This window comes from Struthio camelus, chromosome 2, assembly GCF_040807025.1.
Source record: "Struthio camelus isolate bStrCam1 chromosome 2, bStrCam1.hap1, whole genome shotgun sequence".
Taxonomy (NCBI): domain Eukaryota; kingdom Metazoa; phylum Chordata; class Aves; order Struthioniformes; family Struthionidae; genus Struthio; species Struthio camelus.
In genome coordinates, this window is record NC_090943.1 from 24,876,904 (window position 1) to 24,901,066 (window position 24,163).

The 24,163-nt window shown below is 39.1% G+C and overlaps 1 protein-coding gene across 3 annotated transcripts in view; it reads left to right on the forward strand.

Moving 5' to 3' along the window:
- Positions 1-22,865, forward strand: part of NMT2 (N-myristoyltransferase 2) — a 33,770-nt gene extending 10,905 nt beyond the window's left edge. For 2 of the 3 annotated variants that reach the window (XM_068934694.1, XM_068934696.1), the window contains 10 exons: positions 5,773-5,917; positions 8,291-8,409; positions 8,508-8,599; positions 8,705-8,821; positions 9,523-9,693; positions 10,868-10,976; positions 14,935-15,105; positions 17,844-18,011; positions 21,554-21,691; positions 21,891-22,865. In XM_068934694.1, the coding sequence (XP_068790795.1) occupies positions 5,773-5,917; positions 8,291-8,409; positions 8,508-8,599; positions 8,705-8,821; positions 9,523-9,693; positions 10,868-10,976; positions 14,935-15,105; positions 17,844-18,011; positions 21,554-21,691; positions 21,891-21,911 (1,251 nt within the window). In that variant the 3' untranslated portion in view covers positions 21,912-22,865. Of the gene's footprint in view, positions 1-5,772; positions 5,918-8,290; positions 8,410-8,507; positions 8,600-8,704; positions 8,822-9,522; positions 9,694-10,867; positions 10,977-14,934; positions 15,106-17,843; positions 18,012-18,127; positions 20,612-21,553; positions 21,692-21,890 lie in introns of those variants that run through there. The other variant, XM_068934697.1, reaches the window with a different exon arrangement.
- The last annotated feature ends 1,298 nt before the right edge of the window (positions 22,866-24,163 follow it).

The following is a 24,163-nucleotide window of genomic DNA, read 5'->3' on the forward strand; positions in this document are numbered from 1 at the left end:
AACAGGATTCCTCCTTCCAGTCAGACTAAGTCCTGTGTGTTTACATTGGATGTTGACTATGTTTAAAAAAAAGAAGAAAGTGACACACCACAAAGAATGCATTTGAAATATACCAGCATGTCATGAGGCTGAAGTGAACATTGCTTTTAGTGATTAAGCATCATTTGGGTTTTCATAGTTACGATTTTTTGAGTTGCGAGGATGGAGAAAGAGTGGACAGGAGGCTAGGTAGAGTAATTAAAGGCAGTTATTTGGGTGTTTGGGGATTTTTTTTTTCCCTCCTTCTGCCACCGCTTCCTGAAGTAGTTTATTGGATTAACATTGATTAACAACTATCACTTGAACTTGCCTGGCTTCAGCTTTCTCGTTGCTGCTTATGCCTTTTTCTGCAATGTAGTGCTACTTGGTATCTTTTGCTTAGGAAAGTACTTTGATAGCAGACTGGTGATCTCCTATTGTTAGTGTAATAACAGACTGGGCTCCTTATGTCTCTTGGTAGAAAGTGTTTTATTTACTCTGCAGACAACTTCATAGTACTTCTCTGCACCCTGATGAATTTCTCAGTATCCTTCCAAAAAAAAAAAAAATTATTAAGTATTAGCCTCGCCAGTACTGTGTGCAGAGGTGAAATATCCTTCTGGGTGTGCTGGGTGCCTGTTGAGAAGCTATGTGCTACCCCTTACTTCCTCAGCATTGCACAGGGAAGGAAGTTCGACTTCAGTTGCCTTCTGCTCTACCTTCCAAATCTTTGTGTGTCTGCCCACCAGCGTGCGGTCCCCATGCTGTGGCTGTGGCCTGCCCACCTCCCTACTTCTAATGTACCTTTGTAGTGCACTTGGACTGGCCTGAGCCAAACTGCTGTCTGACTGCAGTAAATGTATTCAGTAATTGTATACTGAGTAGGAAGATGTACATAGTCCTTGAGTAGACTAGGTGGTCCAGCTGTGGCAGTGTTGGAGGATAGGATTCCAGTTTTAAAATCTTCTTTTGGAGGGGGGTGGTGGTTATTGAGATGGAGAGCAGGAGCTTCTAGTTCTGTGCAAGTCCATATGCATACGTGACAGGAGACTCATAGAAGACAGTGTCTGTAGCATGAGATCCCTGGTCTGTCCAGGGCCAGCTTCAGACACAGGAGCACTTGTTAGTTTGTGTAATTCCTGTTCCCATCTCTCCTGATGAAATGTCGGGACAGACTTGCAGCCTCTGTCTGGTCTGCCAGCTGCTAATTGGGCTGTGAGTAGGCATTTTGGCTTTAACAGGCTATGGAGAAGTGGCTTCTTAGCTGCAGCTAACTAGAGGTTAGCAAACACTGTGAAATATGAGGACTGAATTTGCAAGACGCATAGGTGCTCTGGTCTCTCACTTTTAAACTGAATTAACTTTGTAAATATCTGTATGATGTAGAAGTTATCTGTTAACCATTTGAATTTCTGGTGAGGAAAAATACTTCTACATGAATCACAGTCTTACAACCTCTCTCTTATCACATGTGACCTGAAAAGGTCACATCTGGGAATTGTTACAGAGCAGATACTTGAGTTCTCTGCTTATGTGATAGGGGCATCTGTATCACAAACCTTAGAGGTCTTGTTCACTGAAATCCTCTTTTCCTTATGCTTTTCAGAACAAAATATAGCTGGAATATGTTCTGGGGTTCTTTTTAGTATCTTTACTGCTCTCAGTATGTGCAAGTACAGCAGTTGGAGCGAATGTCGATGAGCAGAGGTATGAAATGGGGGGGTGGGGGCGAATGGATTTTTATCATTAGTAAGTAGAGCCCCAAATAATACATTTTGTAAGCAAAGCTTTATAAAAAGAAGCGGGGGGAGGGAGGAGCAAGTACTGATACACATAAGTGCTCATTGTGTATATTGTATGTTAATAATTCTCCACACCATGATTACTTTTTCTTCTGCCTTCACTTACCATACAGTATTGAGGAGGAAATCCCTTCACTTCACTGGGAGGCCCCTTCCACATCCTAGTCCATTTGAACTGTGTCCATTTTGATCTCTTCAAGTCTCCCTGTATGAAAGTGAGGCTAATACAGTCGGTTTGTGTCTTGCCCCACACCTGAAAATATATGCACACTGCCTGATGGCCTGTTCCTTGTTCTGTTCTGTAAGGGCACAGCTGACAGTTCTCTTCTGTGAGTGTACGTTTTTCTCTTCTAGCAATTACATGTCACAAGGATGTAGATTTTCCACACTGGGACAAAAGAAACTTGTAAATCTGTGATACTGTGAATCATTATTGTAGTCACCAGTGACCTGCACAAACATACACTTGTAGAATAACTTACATTGGAAAGGGCCTCTGGAAGTCTCCAGGCCAACCTCTTGCTCAGAGCAGGTCCAACTATATCAGGTTGCTCAGGCCTTGATCAGGTTGTTCAGTCAAATTTTGAATATGTCCAAGGATGGAAATTCCACAGCATCTCTGAGCAACCTGTTCTGGTGTTTGGCCACCTGCATGTTTTTTTTTTTCTTTATATCTAAATGGAATTTCTCATTTTGCAAATTGTGTCCATTATTTCTTGTCCTATCATCGTGCCCCTCTGTAAAGAGTTTGTCTCCGTCTTCTCTGTATCTTCCCATTAGGTAGCTTTAGATAGCAGTAAGATTTCCCCGCTCCTTAGCTGTCTCTTCTTAAGACTGGACAAATCCAGGTCTCTGTTTCTCCTTGTACGTTATGTGCTTCAGCCCCCTAATCATCTTGGAGGCCATCTGCTGGACTCGCTCTGCTATGTCAATGTCTTCCCTGTCCTGGGGAGCACAAAACTGAGAGATGTGATCTCAAGGGTGCCAGACAGAGAGGAAGATCTGCTGGCTGCGGTCATACTGGTACAGCCAAGTAGACCGTTGCCCTTCTGTGTTGCAAGAGCACACTGCTAGCTCATGTTCATGTTCAACTCACTGTCCACCAGGACCTCCAAGTTCTTTTCTGCAAAGCTGATTTCTAGCCAGTCAGTGCTGGCCTGAACTGTTCGTGGGGGTTTTCTGTCCTAGAGGCAGGACTTTGTGTTTGTCTTTGGTGAACTTGATGAGGTTTCTTTCTCCAGCCTCTCAAGATCCATTTGAGCAGCAGCTCTGTAGTCCAGTTTAGCAACCAGTCTTCCCAACTAGGTGTCATATTTGAACTTGCAGAGAAAGCACTCTGTCACGTTGTCTAGATCGTTGAACAGTGTTGAGTCCAAGGGATTCTGCCACTAACTGGCTACGAGGTAGACCTTGTACCGCTGATGATCGCTGGACCATCAGGCTCAGTGAGCTAATTTTCCACCTACCTTATGCAGTTCATATCTCGCCAATTTGACCATAAGGATAATACAGGAGACCCTGTCAAAGGCCTTACTGAAGTCAAGGTAAATAACATCCGTTCTTCTCCCCTTATCTACAGAACTAGTCATCACATTGTAGAAGACAGGTTGTTCAGGTGAAATTTCCCTTGGTAAATCCACGCTGGCTGTTCCAATCACTCTGTGTCCTTCAGGTAGCTGAAAATTGTTTCCAGGAGGATTGCTCCATAACCATTCCAAGGAAACCTTTCCAGGCTGTGGTTCCTGATATCTTCCTCCTTGCCTTCTTGAAGATGCATTTGATATTTCCCTTTTTCCAGTCACAAGGAACCTCCACCAATTGCTATAACCTTTCAAACTTAATAGAGAGTGGACTTTCAGTGACGTCAGCCAGTGCCTCAACACCCTCAGATTCATCCTTCCTAGTCTTACGGACTCGTGCAAGACCAATGTCCTGAGTGGTCCCTTGTAAACTTCTCTTTTCTACTCTGGGCAATGGGAGTCTCACAGACTCTGCTACAAGGATCAGGGATATAGGAGATCTGGACTCAAATTTCGCCAGCAAAGACAGAGGCCGAAAATGCATTGAGTACCTTAGCCTTGTTGCACAGGAGTACCTTATTGTGCTTCCAGGAGATATCCCCTAAACTGGAGTTAAACAAATCACTCTTCTTTCTAATTCATTTGAAGTTCTGCGTAGGTATTTCCTGCCTTCTGGTAAAGGAGATCAAAAGGTTTTGAAATTAAATTTCTTAGCTGTGCTAATCTCTCAACTTACTGAAAGAAGAGGAAAATCCTCCTGATATCTCTACCCATGTCATGTTTAGTATCAAAGGATGAACTTTTAATTTCACAAATACTAGTTAAGATCTTTTTTTGGGATCTTTTCTTTTATTCTTGTTAATATAGAAACAATATTGGAGACTGTAAAAAAAAAAAAAAAAAAAAAATTCCAACATGTCAATATTTATGTGCGGTTACTTAATTTGCTCATAAGAATTCAGAATTTATCTTGTGGCGTTAAAAGTGTTTGTATCAGACCAGTGGGTGCTAGACAAATTGATTTTTTTTTTTGTTGAGAAAAGTAACCTATGCCACTGTGATTTGAATCTAGAATGTTAATTCACAACAGCTCAGATGACAGGTGTTTAAAGCATAGTTAAAAGTAAAATTTTGCAATACTTAAGTTATGGAAAGAAATTACATAAAGTTTAGAGAGTACAAGTATTTACTGTAAATAGAAAATGGTGGCCTGTTTGAATTACATATGAGGAGTTACTTGATTTGAGACTGAGGAGACTAAAGGTAGCTGCTCATACAAATGAAACTTTACATCATTTTGCATGTAGTTTATGGTGGGTTTTCACATATGAGTCTTAGAAAGAAAGTGAAATACTGGAACAGTGATCCATTGGTATGCAAGAAAAAAAAAAGTAGCTGACTCGAATGCTCTATCCAGAAATACTTAGAATTTTCCAATCCATTTGAGAGTATTCCACCAAATGTATTTTTTGTATTTAAAAATCTAGGAAAACCTGAACATGTCTAGCTGCTGTTAGTATGCTTCAGAACAGGGCTTATTTGAGAGAGGTGGGAAAAAGAAAACACAGGAAAAATCCCTTTAGGTATAGAAGTCTGTTCCTGATATTCCTCTGTGATATGATAAGCAGGTAAAATTCTCATTGCAGTTGCAGTTAATCAGGATGCTCAAAAGGGATGATTTAAGAGTGCTGAGCTTTAGGTTTCGTACTTGTCGAATAACTTATGTATAAAGATTTTTCCACTTTCAGGTGGAAGGTTGGTTTATTTTACATCTTCTTGCATCTGTTAGTTATCGGTAGTTGTGAGTGCAGGCGCACTGGCAGCAGGGCCAAGACTGTTAACTCCTACGTATGGCACAATGAACCAAGTACCTAATACAATGTTTGCAGTCTAATAGAGGACAGATACAGTGTAGCTGAAGTTAAAAAATAGATGTTTGTAGCAATACAGTGTAACTGAAATATTGAACCATACTGAATTTAAATGATATTTATAGTGTATGTGTAAAGTACAACTTCAGATATCTCTGCGTCCATTACCGATAGTGTATTTAGACTGTTAGGTATCTAAGCTGATCTCCTTTTTGCTGTTTATTCCATCTTACCTTTGGGAGAGTGGTTAATAAACTTTGCGTTATGATACTGGTACATTGCCTTAATACTACAGTATTTGTGTTATAAACGCTAAACTTTCATGGTTAAATGCAAACGCTTCTCAAAGCTATTAAGTCTTTTCTGAAGCTGTCTGTGTGTGTGTTGCCCACCTATCTTCCACTCTCCCGACCCCAAAAGATTATACCTCGATTACCCGTGATGAGAAGAGGAAGGTTATATGAAATAATATGTAACAGTGTAGTAAACAACGCATTTGTACTGCTTGTTCAAGGTAAGCACAGTAAATAAGTCTCCTGTTTTGTTTGTCTCTATGTGCAGAATCCAGCCATTCCGATGCAGAAGCTTCAGGATATCCAGAGAGCAATGGAGCTGCTCTCTGCGTGCCAAGGCCCAGCAAAGAACATTGATGAGGCTACCAAACGTAAATACCAGTTTTGGGATACACAGCCTGTACCTAAACTTAGTAAGTTTAACTGGGCCTAGGCATAAGATCTGTCTTACTGACCGCTAAAAGAATGCATGCCCATTGTGTGGCATGTTCTAAAAAACAGATATGAAGTTGGACTGGGTGCGGTAGAGCTCCTTCGTCTTTTATGTTGTTTATATGGAATTATTGACGTCTCACTAGGGACGTGCTTGCCCTCAATAAATGGTATATAACAAAACACAGTGCTAATGAATCTCATGTTCTATATAAAAATGGGAAATATGCTACTGAAGTAGCATTCCTTTGTATCTTTTAGATCTTGAACAATGGAACCTAGAGGTCTTTTCCACTTTACGGAAAATAGGAACTCTATTAAATACTAAAAGACAAACTCTATTAAATACTGATAAGAGGAAACTGTTTTTCTCCCCCCCCCACCCTCCACCCCAATATATGGACCTGCTGTTAGAGAGAGAATGACTCTCCTAATGTAGGTTACACTGTTTTTCATGCAGGTTTAAGTGCATAATGGCACTTCCTATGCATGAACAATTTTACTGCTGTTTGTTCACTTGCTTCCTCCACAATATACAGTACCTGAAGACGCGCTTTCTCCGATTCCCTTCTCTTACCAGTTCAGATGGCAAGGTGACCTCTCCTTGCCTTTAATTTTGTAAGAAACTTGGCAGACGGCTTTTTATACTATCTATTCTCTATGTACACATAGTTGGTAATATCTCAGTCAGTCTGCTGGAGAAAACTTTCTTGCTCTTTTTTGAGTTGTTCTCTCCACTTTCTTCCCCCTTCATGTCTGTAAGTTAAGTTGTTCTAATTCTTCCATGCCCAAGAAATCTGGGGACCCCGCAAATAGAGCGATCTCAGCACAGTGGCTGTCCTCATTCTGTTCCGAAGGTTTGTCTCTGTGGCAGATGTTGCTGTAGAATAAGCAGAAATAAGGTAAAGTCTAAAGGGCAAGAGCATTTTCACTGTCTCTGCACGGGCCAACATTTCACGCTAATCCATTTCTATAGCTTAATCCACAGTGATCCAATTTCCCCCGACTTCCTTGTACGGAGAAGTCCAGAGCAGAGTCCCTGATGCAGTGCTTTCCAGTGGACTGAACTGACCTGCCCTGGCTCCGCTCCAAACAAATGCCCTCCAGATAGCTTTGTAAACTAATGACAGTAATCATGCCAAGGCGGAGGAAGAGCCTAGCCAAAAAAGTTGATACGCATACCAAGAAATGCTCTGGCCAAAAGGAAACTTTTTCAGAGCTAGTTCAGGTGTCTGCACTGCAGTTCCAGGGGTTCGGTTCAGGGTGGTCAATATATCCTAAAGCAGCTCTATAAAGGTGATAGTTTGTCACTTGCCAGCCCGAAAGGACCAAAAAATTTGTTCTAAAAGTTATTTTTTAGTGCTGTTCAGTGGAAAAATGCTTTGTTGAATTTGGCTGGTAGAGTTGCTGTTCAACAGTATTTCTGAATCGCTTCTTGATCCTGTTGTTGAATTTATTTATTTATTTTTTATTTTTTATTTTTTATGACCTGCTGAATGAACGTACAGGGTAGTGTTCTCTCTTTGATGTGCTGGATATGTTCAGATGGGGAAAAAAAAGGTTGATTTGATGCAGATCCCTACAGCTATTTCTTTAACTTACTTCAGAATCTGTCTGCCTTCTAATTAAAGTCTGTTAGCAGTAAATCCTTTCATTTACAGTATTAGGCCTAGTCCGCCATGTAGCGGCAGCAGCATTTAGGTTGTTGGTGCTTCCAGAGTTTGCATAGAGATGCTGGTAACGATGGCCTGCTGTCCAGTTTGGAAGGTCATACTTACTTGTCAGAGTTGGCTGTGGTTTGGCAAAAGTTAGTACTACTGAGGAATGAACGTTTGACAGCTGCCAAAGGAGAAAGCATGATTTCTTGTTGAATTTTCGCAAAAAGTATCGTATTTCACCGGCAGCCCTTAACTGCCCTGGCTTTGTTATTACTACTGCTCCCAAGTAATCCTGTTGAGTTCAGGTCTGTTCAAGTCAATTGTAAATAGGATCTGGGCCATAGCTTGTGAACTATGAGTATACAGTGTTTCTCGTGATGCGACTGTAGGTTTAGTGGCTGGCTAAGTGCTGTGCACATGCTGATACTTTGGTGTTTTGTGTTACGAAATACTGGATACCAGCTGAGGTAGAGTAGCTCTGCGTCTGGATACAGATGCTCTGATTGCTTTGATCTGTATCAATGAGTAGTAGTGTATACTAACATTACCAGTTTTTAAGAGCTTCATGTTCCTATTTCATAACCATTAGAAAACATGTGGGATGAGTTAAATACAGTTTTGAGAACTGTCAAGAAAGCTAGCAATGTAACTCTTTGTTTATTTGTTTTCTCCATTCTCCTCCTCTTTCCTTGAAAGATGAAGTTATTACTTCACATGGTGCAATTGAACCGGATAAGGACAATGTCCGCCTAGAGCCATATTCTTTGCCACAGGGTTTTATGTGGGACACATTGGATCTTAGCAATGCTGAAGTTGTAAGTAAAACAATTTTCATATGTGCCTAAAATCACTGAAGTATAGTCTGCTTGATGTGTGTGGATAAATCTTTGGGTTTTTTCATGTGTATTTTCAGCTGAAGGAATTATACACACTGTTAAATGAGAATTACGTAGAAGATGACGACAATATGTTTAGGTTTGATTATTCACCTGAATTTCTTCTGTGGTGAGTAGCAAGTTCCACATTCTGCTCTGACTGGAGTGCAAAGAAGGGTGTTTTATTACATCTTCTTAGGCAGTAATTTGTAATTATTTCTGTCATCAATTCTAGGGCGCTACGTCCTCCAGGCTGGTTACCCCAATGGCATTGTGGGGTTAGAGTGTCTTCAAACAAAAAACTGGTAGGATTTATAAGTGCCATCCCTGCAAACATTCGTATTTATGACAGGTAAGGTACCCCATCACTTTTGTATTTGTACAAGAACAACAATACGAAACAAATCTTAAATTAAACTGGCATCCATTGCCATGGGGAGTTTGCTCGTAAAAATAGGCTCACTGACCGTAAAGAGTTAGAATCTGTTATATATAGCAGAGAGATTACTCCCCCACCCCCAAAAAAAAAAAAAAAAAAAAAAAAGTTCAAGCTCTTTGCAGCGGTGACCACTAATAGAGATTTAAGGCATCTTCCTATTGATGGTAGGTACAGATAATGACATCGAATTTTCTGACCCAGTTGAAAGTATTTGAAGGCAAGCTAGTTGGGCTGGACTTACGTGGCCAGGTGTTCATACACAGACAATTGTAAAGTGACCAGAAATTGTAAAGTATTATGATACCACTTAGCATGTGCCTGGTTGCTGTTCTGGATCTTAAAGAGAACAGGTTGAGTCTTGGAAGAGCTCTGAAAAAGGAATATTGCAAAAACTTCAGGCGCAGCTTGCCTACTGCAGAGTTTTCTTATTTCGGTCACAGTATCATAGAATATTAGTATTGGCTGCAGGTGTAGTTTGTCACAGACAGGTTTATTTTTACCCAGAATTCTTCTGTCTCGACCTGGAAAACTAAAGCAATATAAATGAAAATGTTATTTGCAGTGTGTTTTGTTTTGTTTTTTAAAACTTTTTTTGCTGTTTAAATTCCTTTCAGTGTGAAAAAAATGGTAGAAATCAATTTTCTCTGTGTCCATAAGAAACTGAGATCTAAACGAGTAGCACCTGTACTGATTCGGGAAATAACCAGAAGAGTAAACCTGGAAGGAATCTTTCAGGCTGTTTACACTGCTGGAGTGGTGCTTCCCAAGCCTGTGGCCACTTGCAGGTAACTTAGATGATGATCGTAGTAATATTGGTTCCTACAACAGTTATTTTAAACAGCTTTCTGTGTCATTGGTCATAAACAATAAGAACAAAAAATTCAAAGAAATTGACTGTTCTGGACTTGACTCTAACCCAATGGCCAGAGTGTGTGTGTGTGTGTGGTGTTGGAGGGCTTTTTTTTTTTTAACTTTTTTTTTTTTTAAATACAAAAAGGGACAAAACACCACCTCAGACTAAAATCTAATTTTAGGTTTATTTATTGTACTTCTAATAGATGTTTCTGTTGACCTTCTGGTGGAGGCTATGGTAGCAATGACAGCATTGTATACCTGTGTTTTTCAAGAAACCGGTTTCCCTGCTGGGACACTTGGCTGTTGACCTGATTGCTTGCCAAAGATGGCAGAGTGCTTCTGGGAATTGTATGATTTGCTTTCTTGAAACATTTTCATCTGTCTTGGAATGGAAGACTTGATCTGTATTTGATAAAGATGTGGAAATGATCATATTAGAAGAGGTGTATGTAATCAAGTGCGGGAGGCGTATGTAATTAAGTGTGGGTTTTTTTTTCTTTTTTTGCTTGGAATAAGATTTCTATTGTGAAGCGTTCCATTTCAGCGGTATTAGCGCTCTATCCTTCTCTAGGATAGAATACTCATCTAAGAATCTTTTGATTTGAAATAGTGTTTTTTACGGATCAACATCAGAGGTACTGTAAGTTTCTGTAGGGAAGAAAGTAAAAAAGCCATGTTGTCTTAGAGTGACCAGGGATGTTCTGTTGCACAATGATCTCCTAGGACAAGGACTCTACAACAAACTACTTGCGGAGATAAGCAGAGGGTCCTGTCTGTACAGCAACATAAATATTATCATGTAAGCAGAGTGAGATTGTCAGGTCTATGGCAAGCACTAAAATGTTTAGCCCTGTGATTACTCATTTCAGTAATTAAAGCATTTGTTTAGAAGCAAAATGCTGTGATTACAGACGAGTTTAAAAGGTATTGCTTGGATATAGCTTGTTCCTACTTTGATTACTCAAGCCTCTTATAGACATCCATACAGGCTTGGTTAGAAACCAAGGGGATGGGGGAACAGTAGCTCAAGGAAGCAGGGAAACGGATGCAAATACACTTGAAACTTAAAGTACTTATTAACCTCATTACTAAACTTATTTCCAGGTATTGGCATCGATCACTGAACCCCAGAAAATTGGTAGAGGTGAAATTTTCACATTTGAGTAGAAATATGACTCTGCAAAGAACAATGAAGCTCTACAGACTTCCTGATGTAAGCACTGTGTCTCCTGGAGAATCCCCACAGTTACTGTGAGGCCCAAAATATGCATCCATCTGTCTCTGACAGGACAAGCTCTTCTGTGAAAAGGCAGTGCTTGCAGGACATAAAAAATATATATATTACTGGCTGGAGAACAAGACCATAAGGGCTATACTAAACAGAGGAGACTGTTGCTGGAAGTGTAGATTTGTATCTCGAGAAAGTATAATATGTTAACCCCAAAACCTTTAAAAAGAAAGAAAAAAATCCCCAGAAACCTTGACTCTGTAAACATTTGGAATAGAATTGAAGATGCATAGGATTATTCTAGGTATGATTAATGCAGTAAAAGGTAATTTGAAGTAGAAAATTAATGCTACACATCTTAAAATTCTCAGAAAAGTCTGTCTGAAAATTGGTTAATTCCACTTTAGCTTACAGCTCTTCCTGTTCTGTTGAAAAATGTTCCTTTGCGATGAGCAGGCTCAGCAAAAGCCACCTCGGAATGTAGGGTACTGTTTATTTGCTTGGTCTGCCAAAAAAAAAAAATATATATATATATATATATATTTTTTTTTTTTTTATGTTCTGGCATACCTAGGGTAGTTAAAAATATTTTTTTCCGTATTTGCAGCTAATAGCCAGGCTGGCAAAAAGCCTTAGGATACATTCCTTTGACAGGGCAAACCATTGGAAGTGGTCACCGCCGCAGTCTCGCTCCTTGTCCTTTTCCCTTCCCTTGCACTGGTATTGGCAGTCGTGTGGTTTTATGATGAGCCAATTCAAGCACCTAAACCTGCAAAATACAGTGAATCCTTTTGTGCCAGTTGAAGATCCCTGGACTGGGGTTATGCTTGACTGAGATGAGTACCAGTGCCTGCACAAGCCATAGAGGAGGAATAGAGGAACAGGGGAAGTAGGGTGGATTGACGGCACAGCTGAACTGGGTCAGCTCTATTGTCATAGAGCTGCATCGATAGTGTAGTCTGAGGTGTACTGTTAAAAAATCTCATGGCTGTAATAGCCTTTAGAAGCTAGTCTGAGCTACGTGTTTGAAAACAGTTTCTTTGCATGTAAAAGCTGCTCTCCTATTTGGAAGGATCTCAGGCTTTCCTTTACCTGAGCCATGTTAGTAAACCTCTCTTATGCAAACAAACCCTCCGTTTACTCTGTAGAGAAAAGTTTATGCTCTCTCTTCCCCCTCCGCCCCTACCCCCCAGTACTTTGCAATGAGTTACCTACCTTGGGAGAACTGTGTCTGTTGGTTATGTTTGATGCGGTCTGCTCTCTTGCTGCTGGTGTGTTTGAGTAACACGCTAAGCCCGTGCCACGGTTCAGGCTGCGCTCCTGCTGCTCTTAGAGCACCTCGTTTCCCGGGCTGCCTGCCTGCTACCTGGGCCTGTGCCTGCAGCTTCTCCCTTGCGTGCAGGGCAGCAGTTTTCAGAGCTTAAGAATTAATAACCAAATTAATTAGTTTTTAATCTTGGAGAACTAAATATAGCTTTTGTCAAATCTAAAGCCACTTTTAATGGTCTTTAAAAGTCCAGTAGACAATTCCAGGTAGAGGTTTTGGTGGCAAATCTACTACTGTTTCTCATGAAAACAATATAGGAAAAGAATAGTTCACCTTGTGCACTTGATTGTATTTATAGTTCAAAATGTATAACTGGCAAGGAATCAATAGAAACCACAACAATTGTATCCTGATCATCTTCCTAAATCATAAAACCCAGATTTCAACAGAAAAATAAATTATGGAACATAAATAATACATCATACCCAATTAAGAAAAAGTAGCTAGAGAAAACATTCTACACAGACATGTGCATAGAAAATAGTTTTAAAGTTGAATTTTTCAAAAGCATCTGAGTGACTTAGGAGTCCACGTGCCTCAGTTGTTTGTTCATTTTTAGATGGGGAATTGGGACTTTCTCCCATGGAAAATAAAGACAGTTTCATCTTTGTGCTAAAGTTTTTTTTTCTGTTTAGTTTTTGTACTTTTGGAATTATTGTTTTTTTCCTAAGTAAGGGCTTAAGTGGTTTTGAGAATCTTTATCCTCAGCCTTAGGCTGTTACCATAAGCAGTTCTGTCACACAGATTCGTTTATTCAGGCCAAACTGTCCTAAAACAAAAGCTTTTTCATTTCCTGACTACCACCTTAATGTCCCTCAGCACCCAAACACTGTTTCTTGCATTCTGACCTCTTTTCTTAAAGTCCTTGGAATACCATTGCCACTGGGAGCTCATCTCCCTTTTAGAGGAATCAATCGTATCCTTAGCACAGTCTGAATGACAAAGGGTTTCAAAAATAGTAAAGAAAATACTGTAATTAAATAATAAAATGTCACGCTCACTGAGATTTCATGGAAGGCTGCATTTCTGCATGTATTTATAGATATAAAGCATTTTTAAGAGCAGGGACTTTTCTGAAAGGGATAAAATGTGGCTATGTTTAGAATAAGGACAGAAGTACATTTGTTTTTGTGTCTTTTCTTCTGATTGAGTCTGCCCCCGTTGTTGAGATCCTGAGCTAGGATGCTGACATTGATACTTGCTCAATGCAGCTTGATGTGCGGCGTGGAGAAATACATTTTGTGCCAGATCAGTACACTTTTTCTCACTTCTGGGACTGCTTGTGGCCATTCTGGGAGCTGCTGGGGGATAAAGATGTTCCAGTCAAGCAGCTTTTTCTCCCATAGTGCTCCAGTGTACAGCTCTAGAAGAGGGGAGGCTTGGAGGAAGCAGAAATTAACCCTTCATATTGCACTTCATAAGGAAGTGAGGAACTGATATAGTATAGGAAGCGTCAGGCTGACACATCAGATGAAAACCCTTATGGATTCAAGGCACTTGGATGTCTAGAGGACACGCTGTTGTGGAGACAGTCCATAGTCCCAGGTTGCTCAGGAAAGTAGCAAGACAAAAATGTAATATGCAGTAGAGGACTGTGGCAAAAAGTGCCTTGATTTTTTTCATTTGGAGGCTGACTCCCAGACTATATGAATAAATACCTCCCCCCTCCCCCAATCCCTTTTAAGCAGGGCGCAATCAGCTCCAGTAATTTCAGGTTTCCAGTAATCAAATCACTACCTGGCTGCTCGCTGGAATTGACTTTGCCATGATTAACGTGTTGCTTGCCCAAGTGTGTGGCTTAGACAAATGAAGCAGGACAAATGAGCTCTGAAAGAGAACAAGCCTTTGTCTCTCCAAAAGGAAATATCAGGAAAGCTATCAGGAATGGGGGGAAAAACTTTAATCATGTTTTACTTGTTTAATCACATTAATCACAGAGTACTGGAAAGCTAAAGTCAAGTAAATTACATTACTCATTAAAATATTTTAGCTTTTCAATTTCGGGAAGCTGTAAGTTATGAGAAGCTTTCTTGTTAACAGCAGTTGTGTCTGTATAGAAAGTTGAGTGGGCAAGGGAGTTTACAGGCTGGAACTTTTTGTTAAATAATTTCTAATTAAACGTTATCAGCTGACTTTGGTTCCTAGCTTCAGTTTAATTTTTGTAAGTTCGAATTACATGTATTTTTGTCTTCAGAATAGCTTCTGATGTACAAATTACTTTATTTTTTGTTTCTATATTTGGGCCCTAGGTAATTCAGAAAAAATACAAGAAATAGACTGACCAAAAAAAAAAAAAAAAAAAAGGGAATACAAAATGTGTGAAGTCTAGGCTGTTGGCAATAGCATCTCTTCCTCTGGAGAAATGAAGTAGTTCCAATAATGGAGTATTAAGATTGAAGTGCCTAGACTGTCTCAATAATTAGAAGAGAGGGAATTCTGATTGAAAGCAGTTTGTAAAATAGCATAATGAATTAGGTGGCTGGGGTAAAGTAGGCTAATAATGAATGCATTATAGCATGTGGAGAGTAAGCACTCTGCAGCCTTTTTCCAGCCCTTGCAATGTATACAGTTTGCCTTTCAAAATCTTAATATTTATTTTTCTTTTGTTACAATAAGGCCACAAAGACTTCAGGTTTGAGACCAATGGAACAAAAAGATACTAAAGCAGTACAAGAGTTAATCAACACTTACTTGAAGCAGTTTAATCTTGCTCCTGTAATGGATGAAGAAGAGGTAGCCCACTGGTTCCTGCCTCGGGATCATATTATTGACACCTTTGTAGTAGAGGTAAAACCCCTGAATTACCTCAGGGATGTATATGTGAATGCTTTTTATGAAAAGTCGTATCAACATCAAGTTTTTGAAATGCAGACAGTATGAAAAATGTACCATAGGTGGAATTTGGTGTCATGATTTCAAGTTTTGTTCTTTGTATTGCATGTTCTAATGTTCTTTTCACAAGAAAATGCTTGCTTGGGTGTGGTAAGCTGCAGAACTGTTATAATAGGATACTTTAAAGAAGAATTTTGAGATCTCAAGTTATTGCCATCTTGGAAGTATTCCACGGCGGGTGGGGGGGAGTGGAGTGCACTCCTGCCTGGGTCTTCAAATCTGCTTTCCTAAGAAAAAAGGGAAAAATGATACACTGACTGAGATGAGGATTTAGTTTAAATTCAGTATTGTTCCCTTAGGTGTCAGATAAAAAATTTGAGCCAGCTTATGGCAGAAAGTTAACCTTTTTAAAACCAGTTTTAAGGGCATCTGCTAATGTGGGGAGTTACGGTTTGTCATTGTCTGCTTCCGTAAAATACCATTCCCCCAGTAAAAGTGTGTATGTGTATATATGAAAAACGCATATGAGTTTTTCATATATGTGTGTATGCATATACATGCGTGTTCCTGTTTGTAGGTGTGTATGTATACACACACACACGTATATATATAAAATATATATATATAATGTATGTATAAGAGGAAAGTAAAAGTCAATGCCCCTTGGTGCTATTGTGGATTGGTGTCAGCTAGGAGCTAATTTTCTGTGGTTCCTCAGTGGTAACCTTTGTCCACTAAGAAGATGGAGAGCATCATCTGTTTCTTCCCCCGCTCCCTCCTGCCTTCTGAGTTACAGTCACAACACTTCTTGCAAAATAAGCCGTACAGGAATAGGTTAGCATTTGGATTAGAAATCTCCAAGGTGTGATAGGAGGTAGCTGTGATAAAGCTAGTAGAGAAAGGTACACTCTTCCCTTTGAGTCCACGCTAAGTCAACTTAGACACCATTTTCAGATAGTATATTGCATTTTTGAAAGTGCCAATATTATTTGAAAATGATAGACGCTAAAATTATTAAACGTATCAGCTCCTTGCAGAAGCTGCAGGTTATGAAGCTCAGTGTTCCCACACTGCAGTCTGAATTTGTTCAAGAGTCTCAGTTGAATTTAAAAACTTACTGCTGCTGGAGATAAGAGGTGCAGCTCATCTGTCCTTGGTCTCCACACTTAATTTTTCACGTACTTTGCAGTGCGGTGGATCTAGTGCTCGTTAGACTCTTCCATGGACGAATGTATTACCCATCCTCTTCCTCTCGCCTCCGCCCCCCTTTTCTCCCTTGGGTTGGGTGTTGGCTAGGTTGAGGACTTGAACCCCAGAAGCTTGAAGTGTCTGCAAGCACCAGAATTGGCATGAGGGACAGGATGTTTTAATTTTAAATTTAATTTTAAATTTAAGTTTCCTTACTAAATTTAGATTTGTTAGTGCTTAAACTCCTTTTAAGATCAATATGACCTGGAGAAATTAGTGTGACGTTTTTAAGTCATCTCTGTAATGCACAGAGCTAAAACATTTGTTTTGTAGAATGTTCAAAATTTTTACACACATCACCTTAAAATATTCAGCATAATTTTGGAAATAATATTTTCATCACCCTTACTGAATTTAGTGAGTGACTTGGTGTTTTCTGTTACATATAGTTAGTTCATCTCTGCTATGGAACCTGTGCCTGCACTAAGACAATTGCTTTTTTTACGTGTGATGAGTTCTTTCTTTTATTTCTTACTATATGACTACTGTCAATTTAAGGCTCCATGTGAAGTCCTTCACTGGACTCAAAATAACGGGCACCAGTCATTCAAAAAAAAAAAAAAAAAGAAAGAAAAGAAAAAGCAGTAAAAGCATTTGTATGTCGGCTTTGCCAATCTTCCTGGAGAAATTAGGAAACTAAATCAGAACAGGAAGAGAGAAAATCTGAGTAGTTTTTTGTGCTCCACATGTCAGCCATAACCCGTGTTAAAATTATTTCCCGTTGCCTGCTAACCTACACTCCTGAAAATGGTTAAACCTCATTAGGTTTATGAAATGTTGTGAAAGTTTCTATATGCTATTTTGGATTCTTATCTAAGTGCCTTTTTTTGATGACCAGTGCCGTCCTTAGAATTTTGGTGTGATTTAGCACTGCTGTCTAGTAAATGGGTTGTTGATTATTAATCACTGGAGCTGATTTTTAACTATGCTTTTTTTTTTTTTTTTAATCTTACAAGCAAGACTAAAATCTCTTTTATTTTCCCTGATTTTTGGAGACTTGAGAAAACCTAAATGTGAACTTTCTCAGATTAAAAAAAAAATCTTTGAAGACTAGCTTCAATTGGAATATTTTTCCTATACTTTTTTTTCTGGAAGTGTGCTTCATTAGCTTTGTTTATAGCAAGACAAGTTTGGGAAACAAACTGAAAAGAATGCTTTGGCATTTGTTCACTAAAATGTTATTGCTGTAATAGATCAGAAAAGGAAATGAATGTTTATATGTTTCCAAAATGACCCTTTTATGCTTAAGTCTCACTTTGATACATATATATCCTGATCAAGAGTTTAACTTCTTCACTAATTAGTCGAGAATACCTGTTATGCCCTAATAGTTACTGTGTGTAAAACTGTGCTGCATTTACCACTTGCCTTCTCTAGAACTACCACATTAGCTTAAATAATAACTAGGCAGTTATTTCTTATTAATTGACTTGGTTTTTTTGTAGGGCTCAAATGGTATTTTAACAGACTTCCTGAGTTTCTACACATTACCTTCAACAGTGATGCACCATCCTGTACATAAAAGCCTCAAAGCTGCCTATTCCTTCTACAATATTCATACAGAGACCCCACTCTTGGATTTAATGAATGATGCACTCATTATAGCTAAATTGGTAAGTATTTTTTCCTCTTTTGCTTCTTTCACAAAAACGTTCTTAGGAGAAAAGGGGGGATAAGAACTGATAACAATTTATGCATTCTGTTCTGTTTTTTTTTTTTACTGTTACAGTTATGAGTGAATGATGTTAGGGAATGACAAATGTTTGAAGATCAAGTGTTTGCAATTGCTTGAACTATGTATAGAACCAAGACCATACTGGTGACTGTATTCACTCAATACCAGAAGAATGGAAAGTATCACTAAAATAGTTTCCCATGGATGAGATGATAAGTTCTACTATATATTTTAAACTTTTTTAAAAATTTCTGCTAAATGGAAAATTTTATTCTCAAAGTTTTATCATTTTATCTTGTTACTAATTGATGCCTATCAAGCTATGCAGATGGTGTCATAACTTTTAAGCACACTTCCATGCATGGAGGTACACTGATATATGGTTTAGTTAAATGGAAGAGACTGTAAAGTCTGAAAATGCTTCACAGGACTTAGATTTCAAGGGAATTGCAAGAGTTTCAGGCACTCTGCTACACTAACGTTTTAACTGTTAATCATCAGGGATTCTTAGGAGTGCAGTGCAGACGCTGTGGGCAGCGTAATCAGTGGTGCAGAGCTGTGCAGGTGCTGCACATCCCAGCATGCTGAATGAATTCTCACGCCTGTTTGGCCCTGGCATTTCAAGCACTGAACAGGCTTCGTGCAGTCCGTGGTACCTGTTCCAGTGATTGTTGCCAACACAGTGCAGACCATAGGCATGTTTTCTGCTTGTGCTTGCACCTTGTCCTTACCAGGGTTGCTGCCGCACTGCTTCTGATGTTACACCTGCCAGATGAGTGCTCAGTGCAAGCAAACATTGGCAGTGCTCCAGTTGACTGCGCTCACAGCTCTGCACTGCATGTGGCACAGCGATTTCTGTGCTGATCCTGTATGAAGCGACTTATGGCCTGGCAAGGCTGTGTCTGTTCAGGCTTCAGGCCACGTGAAAGCAACTGCATAGTTTTCAGCTTGGGTCTCTGTGCCGTGTTCATGCAGTGCTGCACCTGATCTGATGTCTGTGACGTGAACTGCTCGCTGAGGCTTGCTGAGCTGTAAGCAGCGCTGAGTTGAGTCACTGTTTGCCAAGGAGATCTCCTGGATAGTCTGGGGGACTATAAAACCCCATTATTCAGACTCCAGAATGATAATAGGAAAGGGAGTTGAGGGACAGACTTTCAGAGGTATTAAGATATATGAAGGTAGAGTGTAATTTTCACAAGTGCCTAAAAATCTAGTGCTACTTATTCTTAAAAGCAAAAGTGAAAAGAGGAATGAATTTTGGTCCCCATTTGAATGGGAGGGGGTAGAATTCACTGACTATTCAGTAGGTCACCGATGGAATGGATAAAGAAACAGTTCTGTGATCTAAGCACAAAGCTTCTTTACTTTCCTATATCCACGTTTCTCTCTGGATGTGATGTACAATTCTTTTCTTTTGGATGGATCGTCGTGCAGTCAGGATACTGGCATTTAGGTACCTATGGCTTCCTAAAATACCTTGAGGCCTGTCTGCATCATTAGATACCTAATTATAATTGCAGATCTGGCACTCGGACTTCTGAAGGAGAAGAGAGAGGTGAGGTAAAAGAAGAGAACTGAGTGCACTCCTAATCGTAGCTTTTTGTTTACGCATACATTCTTTGAAAGTAAAAGCATAAAAAGTAATGGTGTGAGGTATTTTGGGGATGCAACTCGGTAAATTGCTTTGAGTATGCATGTTAGTTTAATGATGACTTTACTTTCAACCTCAAGTATATAAATTTAGCCTAGGATTAAGCCTGGTAAAATCTTAGCTGTTGTAAAGTGAAATGCCTGACTTCCAAGGCAAAATCTGAAACACTGAGTTAGGCGTCTACGTTCCATGTATGCTGCATACAGAGAGTGGGACATTGCAGCAGGATAATCCCCAAAAACCCTCATGTATTTTGTTGTTGAAGCTGACACTAATTTTCCAGATCTAGCACACAGGGAGCTTATAAACAGGGGTATGTTCACTTCTTCTGAGTCTGTTTTAACAGTCTAGCAAAGTTGTGGAGCAAATATGTTTGAACAGTAACTTTTCATCTCTCTCAGACAAGGTTAACTTGAACTTAATCTGTTGATTTTTAGGTACAGAGTTAAAATTACACCTGTAGACTTATGTTCATTTGTTTGAATTTTGAGTGCTTAATTGTGCAGCTTCATTAGCGTTTCCGCACATAGCGTGTCTGTATTTTCCCCCCTTCTATCCCTTTCTATTGAGATTTCTGTTGCTGTCTGTTGCTAACTTGGAATATTCCAACTTATATTTCTTTGGATGCCGGATCCTTGCCACTTTATTTGTCTTATTTCTACATGTTTTTCACAGCACATTTAACTTAGCATACATTCAGCTGCACACAGAATGATCTTTGTGTAAGGTAGTGGGGATCCTTAGTAAACCATCTATCTCTGCTTTGTGGCTTTTTCTTTTAAATAGGCCCTAGATCAGCAGAGAGCTTAAAATGCTCTTTAAGCGGTTCATTTACATGAAGTTGATTTCTTAACCACCTTTTTCTAATACAGGGTGCTTATTTAGAGGAAAAAAAAAATAGATCTAGTTTTTATACTGAGTAAAGAATATTCTTTACCATCTTCTTGTGCTTCAGTAACAGAGCATTCTTGTTTTGTAACTATTAATTATTTTTATACTAGAGTATAGCAAACTGTGCTGGTGCCCTGCTTTGGTGCCGATAGAACTCAAAGATCTTAGGTCAGACTTCGTTGTGGTTAACTGCAGAAAAATGGACTGTTCTATCCAGACCCCCCAAGCAAATTCAGCTATAGCAATCCTCCTATGCATGATGACCGGCACTAGAACGGCTTAACTGATGTTGTTATGTCATTTTTTAGGAGTTGACAGTGAGTTGGGATTTTTGTATGTTTGTGTTACAGCGCAAAATCCCGAGACTAGTTTGACTGCAGATGTTCTGAGAGTGAAATGGCTCTTTACGAGTAGTGGATTTGGGAGGCTGAGGAGCTGGAAGTGATTGCGTGAATAGGGGAAGAGAGCAACGTGTAAAATATTGGGCTTTTGAAGATAGTGGCATTTTAGAAAAGGCTCAATATAAACATGTAATGCTTACTAACAGAGTCATAAATGGCTGAAAAACGCCATAAGATGTATTTAGGCACCTTCAGCTAGAATAGGCTGTGTGTGTCAAAACACACTGTATGTGACAGTGCCAAAAATGCATGTCCATACAGATAAAATAATGGACAATGATTTAGGGACTTTTTTCAGACCTTTACCTCTGAAAGTGACTTAAATTTCTACTTTTTTGGCGATATCCTTCAAGCAAAATTCTGCCCTGTGCTTTACTTTCTATTGGGGAAATTTATTTTCTGTGTGCCTAATTAAAAGGTAAAATTTATTGTTACGTCTTTTTCACTTAATTAGTTTCTTGGATGCTTGTACACCACTGTTTGTGTATCATTTTAAACTTGACTTTTAAAGTTTCAATAATGTTTTGCTATTGCCAGAAAGGATTTGATGTGTTCAATGCACTAGACCTGATGGAAAATAAAACATTCCTGGAAAAACTCAAGTTTGGGATTGGAGATGGCAATTTGCAGTATTATTTGTACAACTGGAGGTGTCCTGGCATGGAATCCGAAAAGGTAGGAGAAAAAAGAAGATCTTCTGAATTCCATTAGATATAATAATACATTCATCTACGTTGGCCAGAATGAGCAAGTATTAAAATAATTATTTTTAATCAGATACATTTAAGATCCATAATTCAGGTGCGGAAAACTAATAATATTTAGATTTATTACCATAATTAAACTAAAAGACTATATTTTTCTTCTTCTTTAGGTTGGTCTTGTATTACAATGAGGACATTTCTGTTCCTTGAACTCTTGAGGTCATCGTTTGAGTTAATTTGATCTCCATAACAACTCTTGGAATGGTATTGTTCAAGAGGAGTAAAAGCACAACGTCAGTGATACTGAAATAGTCCATTCCACCTAAACAATGAAGAACTCCATATGCGACCAAATTTATGCATTTTCAGATAGATCAGAAGGTCCATGAAACTTTTATTGTCCATGGAAAGAATAAAAGCACATTCATTTACGTTTCAAAGCTTAGCTTGCACCTTGATGAGAAGAAGGTATTTTTTTTCCACTCTGTAGAAAAGACTGTTTTGTACAAACTGAACTTCAGTGGTGGATTAGGGTACAAAAATATTTGCTATTATGTGGATGAACTGCTGCATTTCTATTTATTAAGTGGTGGTGTATGTTTGTCAGTGTAACAGAATGAAGGATACAAACTTGAGTATCTTTGCTTATTTACTTCACATGGATATCATCATTTGGGGGAAAATCATGAAGTATGATACGTTTGTAGCTCTATGAAAGTCCTGGATGTTTTTGTAACTGGAGCAGTATGACGATGTACTGGTTTAACTAGTGCATTTATTTCTCCATAAGCAACGCTGCCAAATCAATAAAAATACAGATTTGTACTTTGATCTTCAGTAGATCAGTGGATTGATTTAACAGTATCGCACTGTTCAGTGCAGGTGTTATCTATGTTGCTGGAATGATTATACATTACTGTACTTAATTTACAGTTGTGGCACAAAAACTTAGTTTTTCCTCAGTAGATTAACATCAGCCTGTGTGTAAAACTAAGAATTTTAGTAGTGCTATCAGGATATTTATAGTTTGAATGTTTTCAATGCTTCTGCAAAATTGCACATATTCCTTTGTCTACTTTAATTTCCTATGAAGTCTGTAATTCTAATGAAAAGTATCTTGTGTAAATAAGTATTCATAAATTGTTCCTGGTAGTGTTTTTATCCTGACTTTGGAAAAAGAAGTTTGCTATATTTGTGGCTGGTAAGCAATCCTCAATCCTTGGAAGTCTGTGTACTGCTCTTCCTGAAATGTAAGAAGGCTGATCTTTTCTCGTGGAGGGAGAGTTGTTTTAATTCCCTCATGAGTGCTCAGCAACCGGAATGGCTTCTGAAGCACTTTATATACATTCTAGCACAGTGTCATAGTTAGATATGATAGCAGTTCTTTTGATTCACGTGTGCTGCAAGAATACAAGCACCAAGAAGATCTGCAGTAAGAAACTGTTCTAGCTGAAAGTGCCAAATTGTGGTAGTGAAGCCTCTGTGCTGTGAGCATATTTTGAATGTGACTTGACTATCTCATGAAATGCAAATGTCTAAACTTTCCTTTTAAACATGCCTGTAATTCTGACAGCAAGTTTTGCTGAAAGTCAAATTCTGGAACTTAAAGCATCAATTTAGATGAAGATAAATTTGTCTGTTCTTCCTAACTGCTGGCCTTACCCACCTCCTTGTAGCATTTTTTTCCATTTTATTCTTCCCTCTCCTTTTCCAATGTGTGAATGATTTGGGGTTTGGAGTTTTTTCTTTTTTTTTCTTTTTTTTTCCTTTTTTTTTTCCTGGTTAGATTGTAATGAGAGGATTCTGTCTTACAGACAGTGATAAATACTTTCCCTTATTACATTTTAGCTCTATGTTTAAAGCATTCGACTTCCTTCAGACAAAGGAAGGGAGTGAACTTAAGTTATCTGACCCTGAGTATGCACCAGCTAGGGGCCTTATGGGAAAAAAGGGCTTTAAAGGAGATCTTTCAGACTTCAGATGGTGGAGTCAGGCATTACAATTTTGGCTGCTCTAGGAACTGTCTATACCTGTATAGACAGTTCTGTACCTGTATAGACAGCTCTATCAGCATAGGTAGAGCTCTGGCTCTCTGTATGAGGCCTGAGCAGAATTAAGTGCCTGAGGATGATATAATCCCTAGCAGCTGGGTGGAGTGCTTTAACTATCTGAAGTAACAAGAGGAGTTTAATCCCAGCTCTGTGAAAGACTTAAGTTCTTAACTCCCAAAAGGCAGGAAGGTGCTTTTCCTGCTGGGGATTCACATCAAGGCATGCTGGGATAGGAGGGGATTTGCTAAGGGACTTCAGCGCATTTTGTTTAGGTTCTAAAGGCAGAGCCTCACAGAATCGTTTAGGCTGGAAGGGACCTCTGGAGATCATCCAGTCCAACCCCCCTGCTCAAGCAGGGTCACCTACAGCACATTGCCCAGGATCGCGTCCAG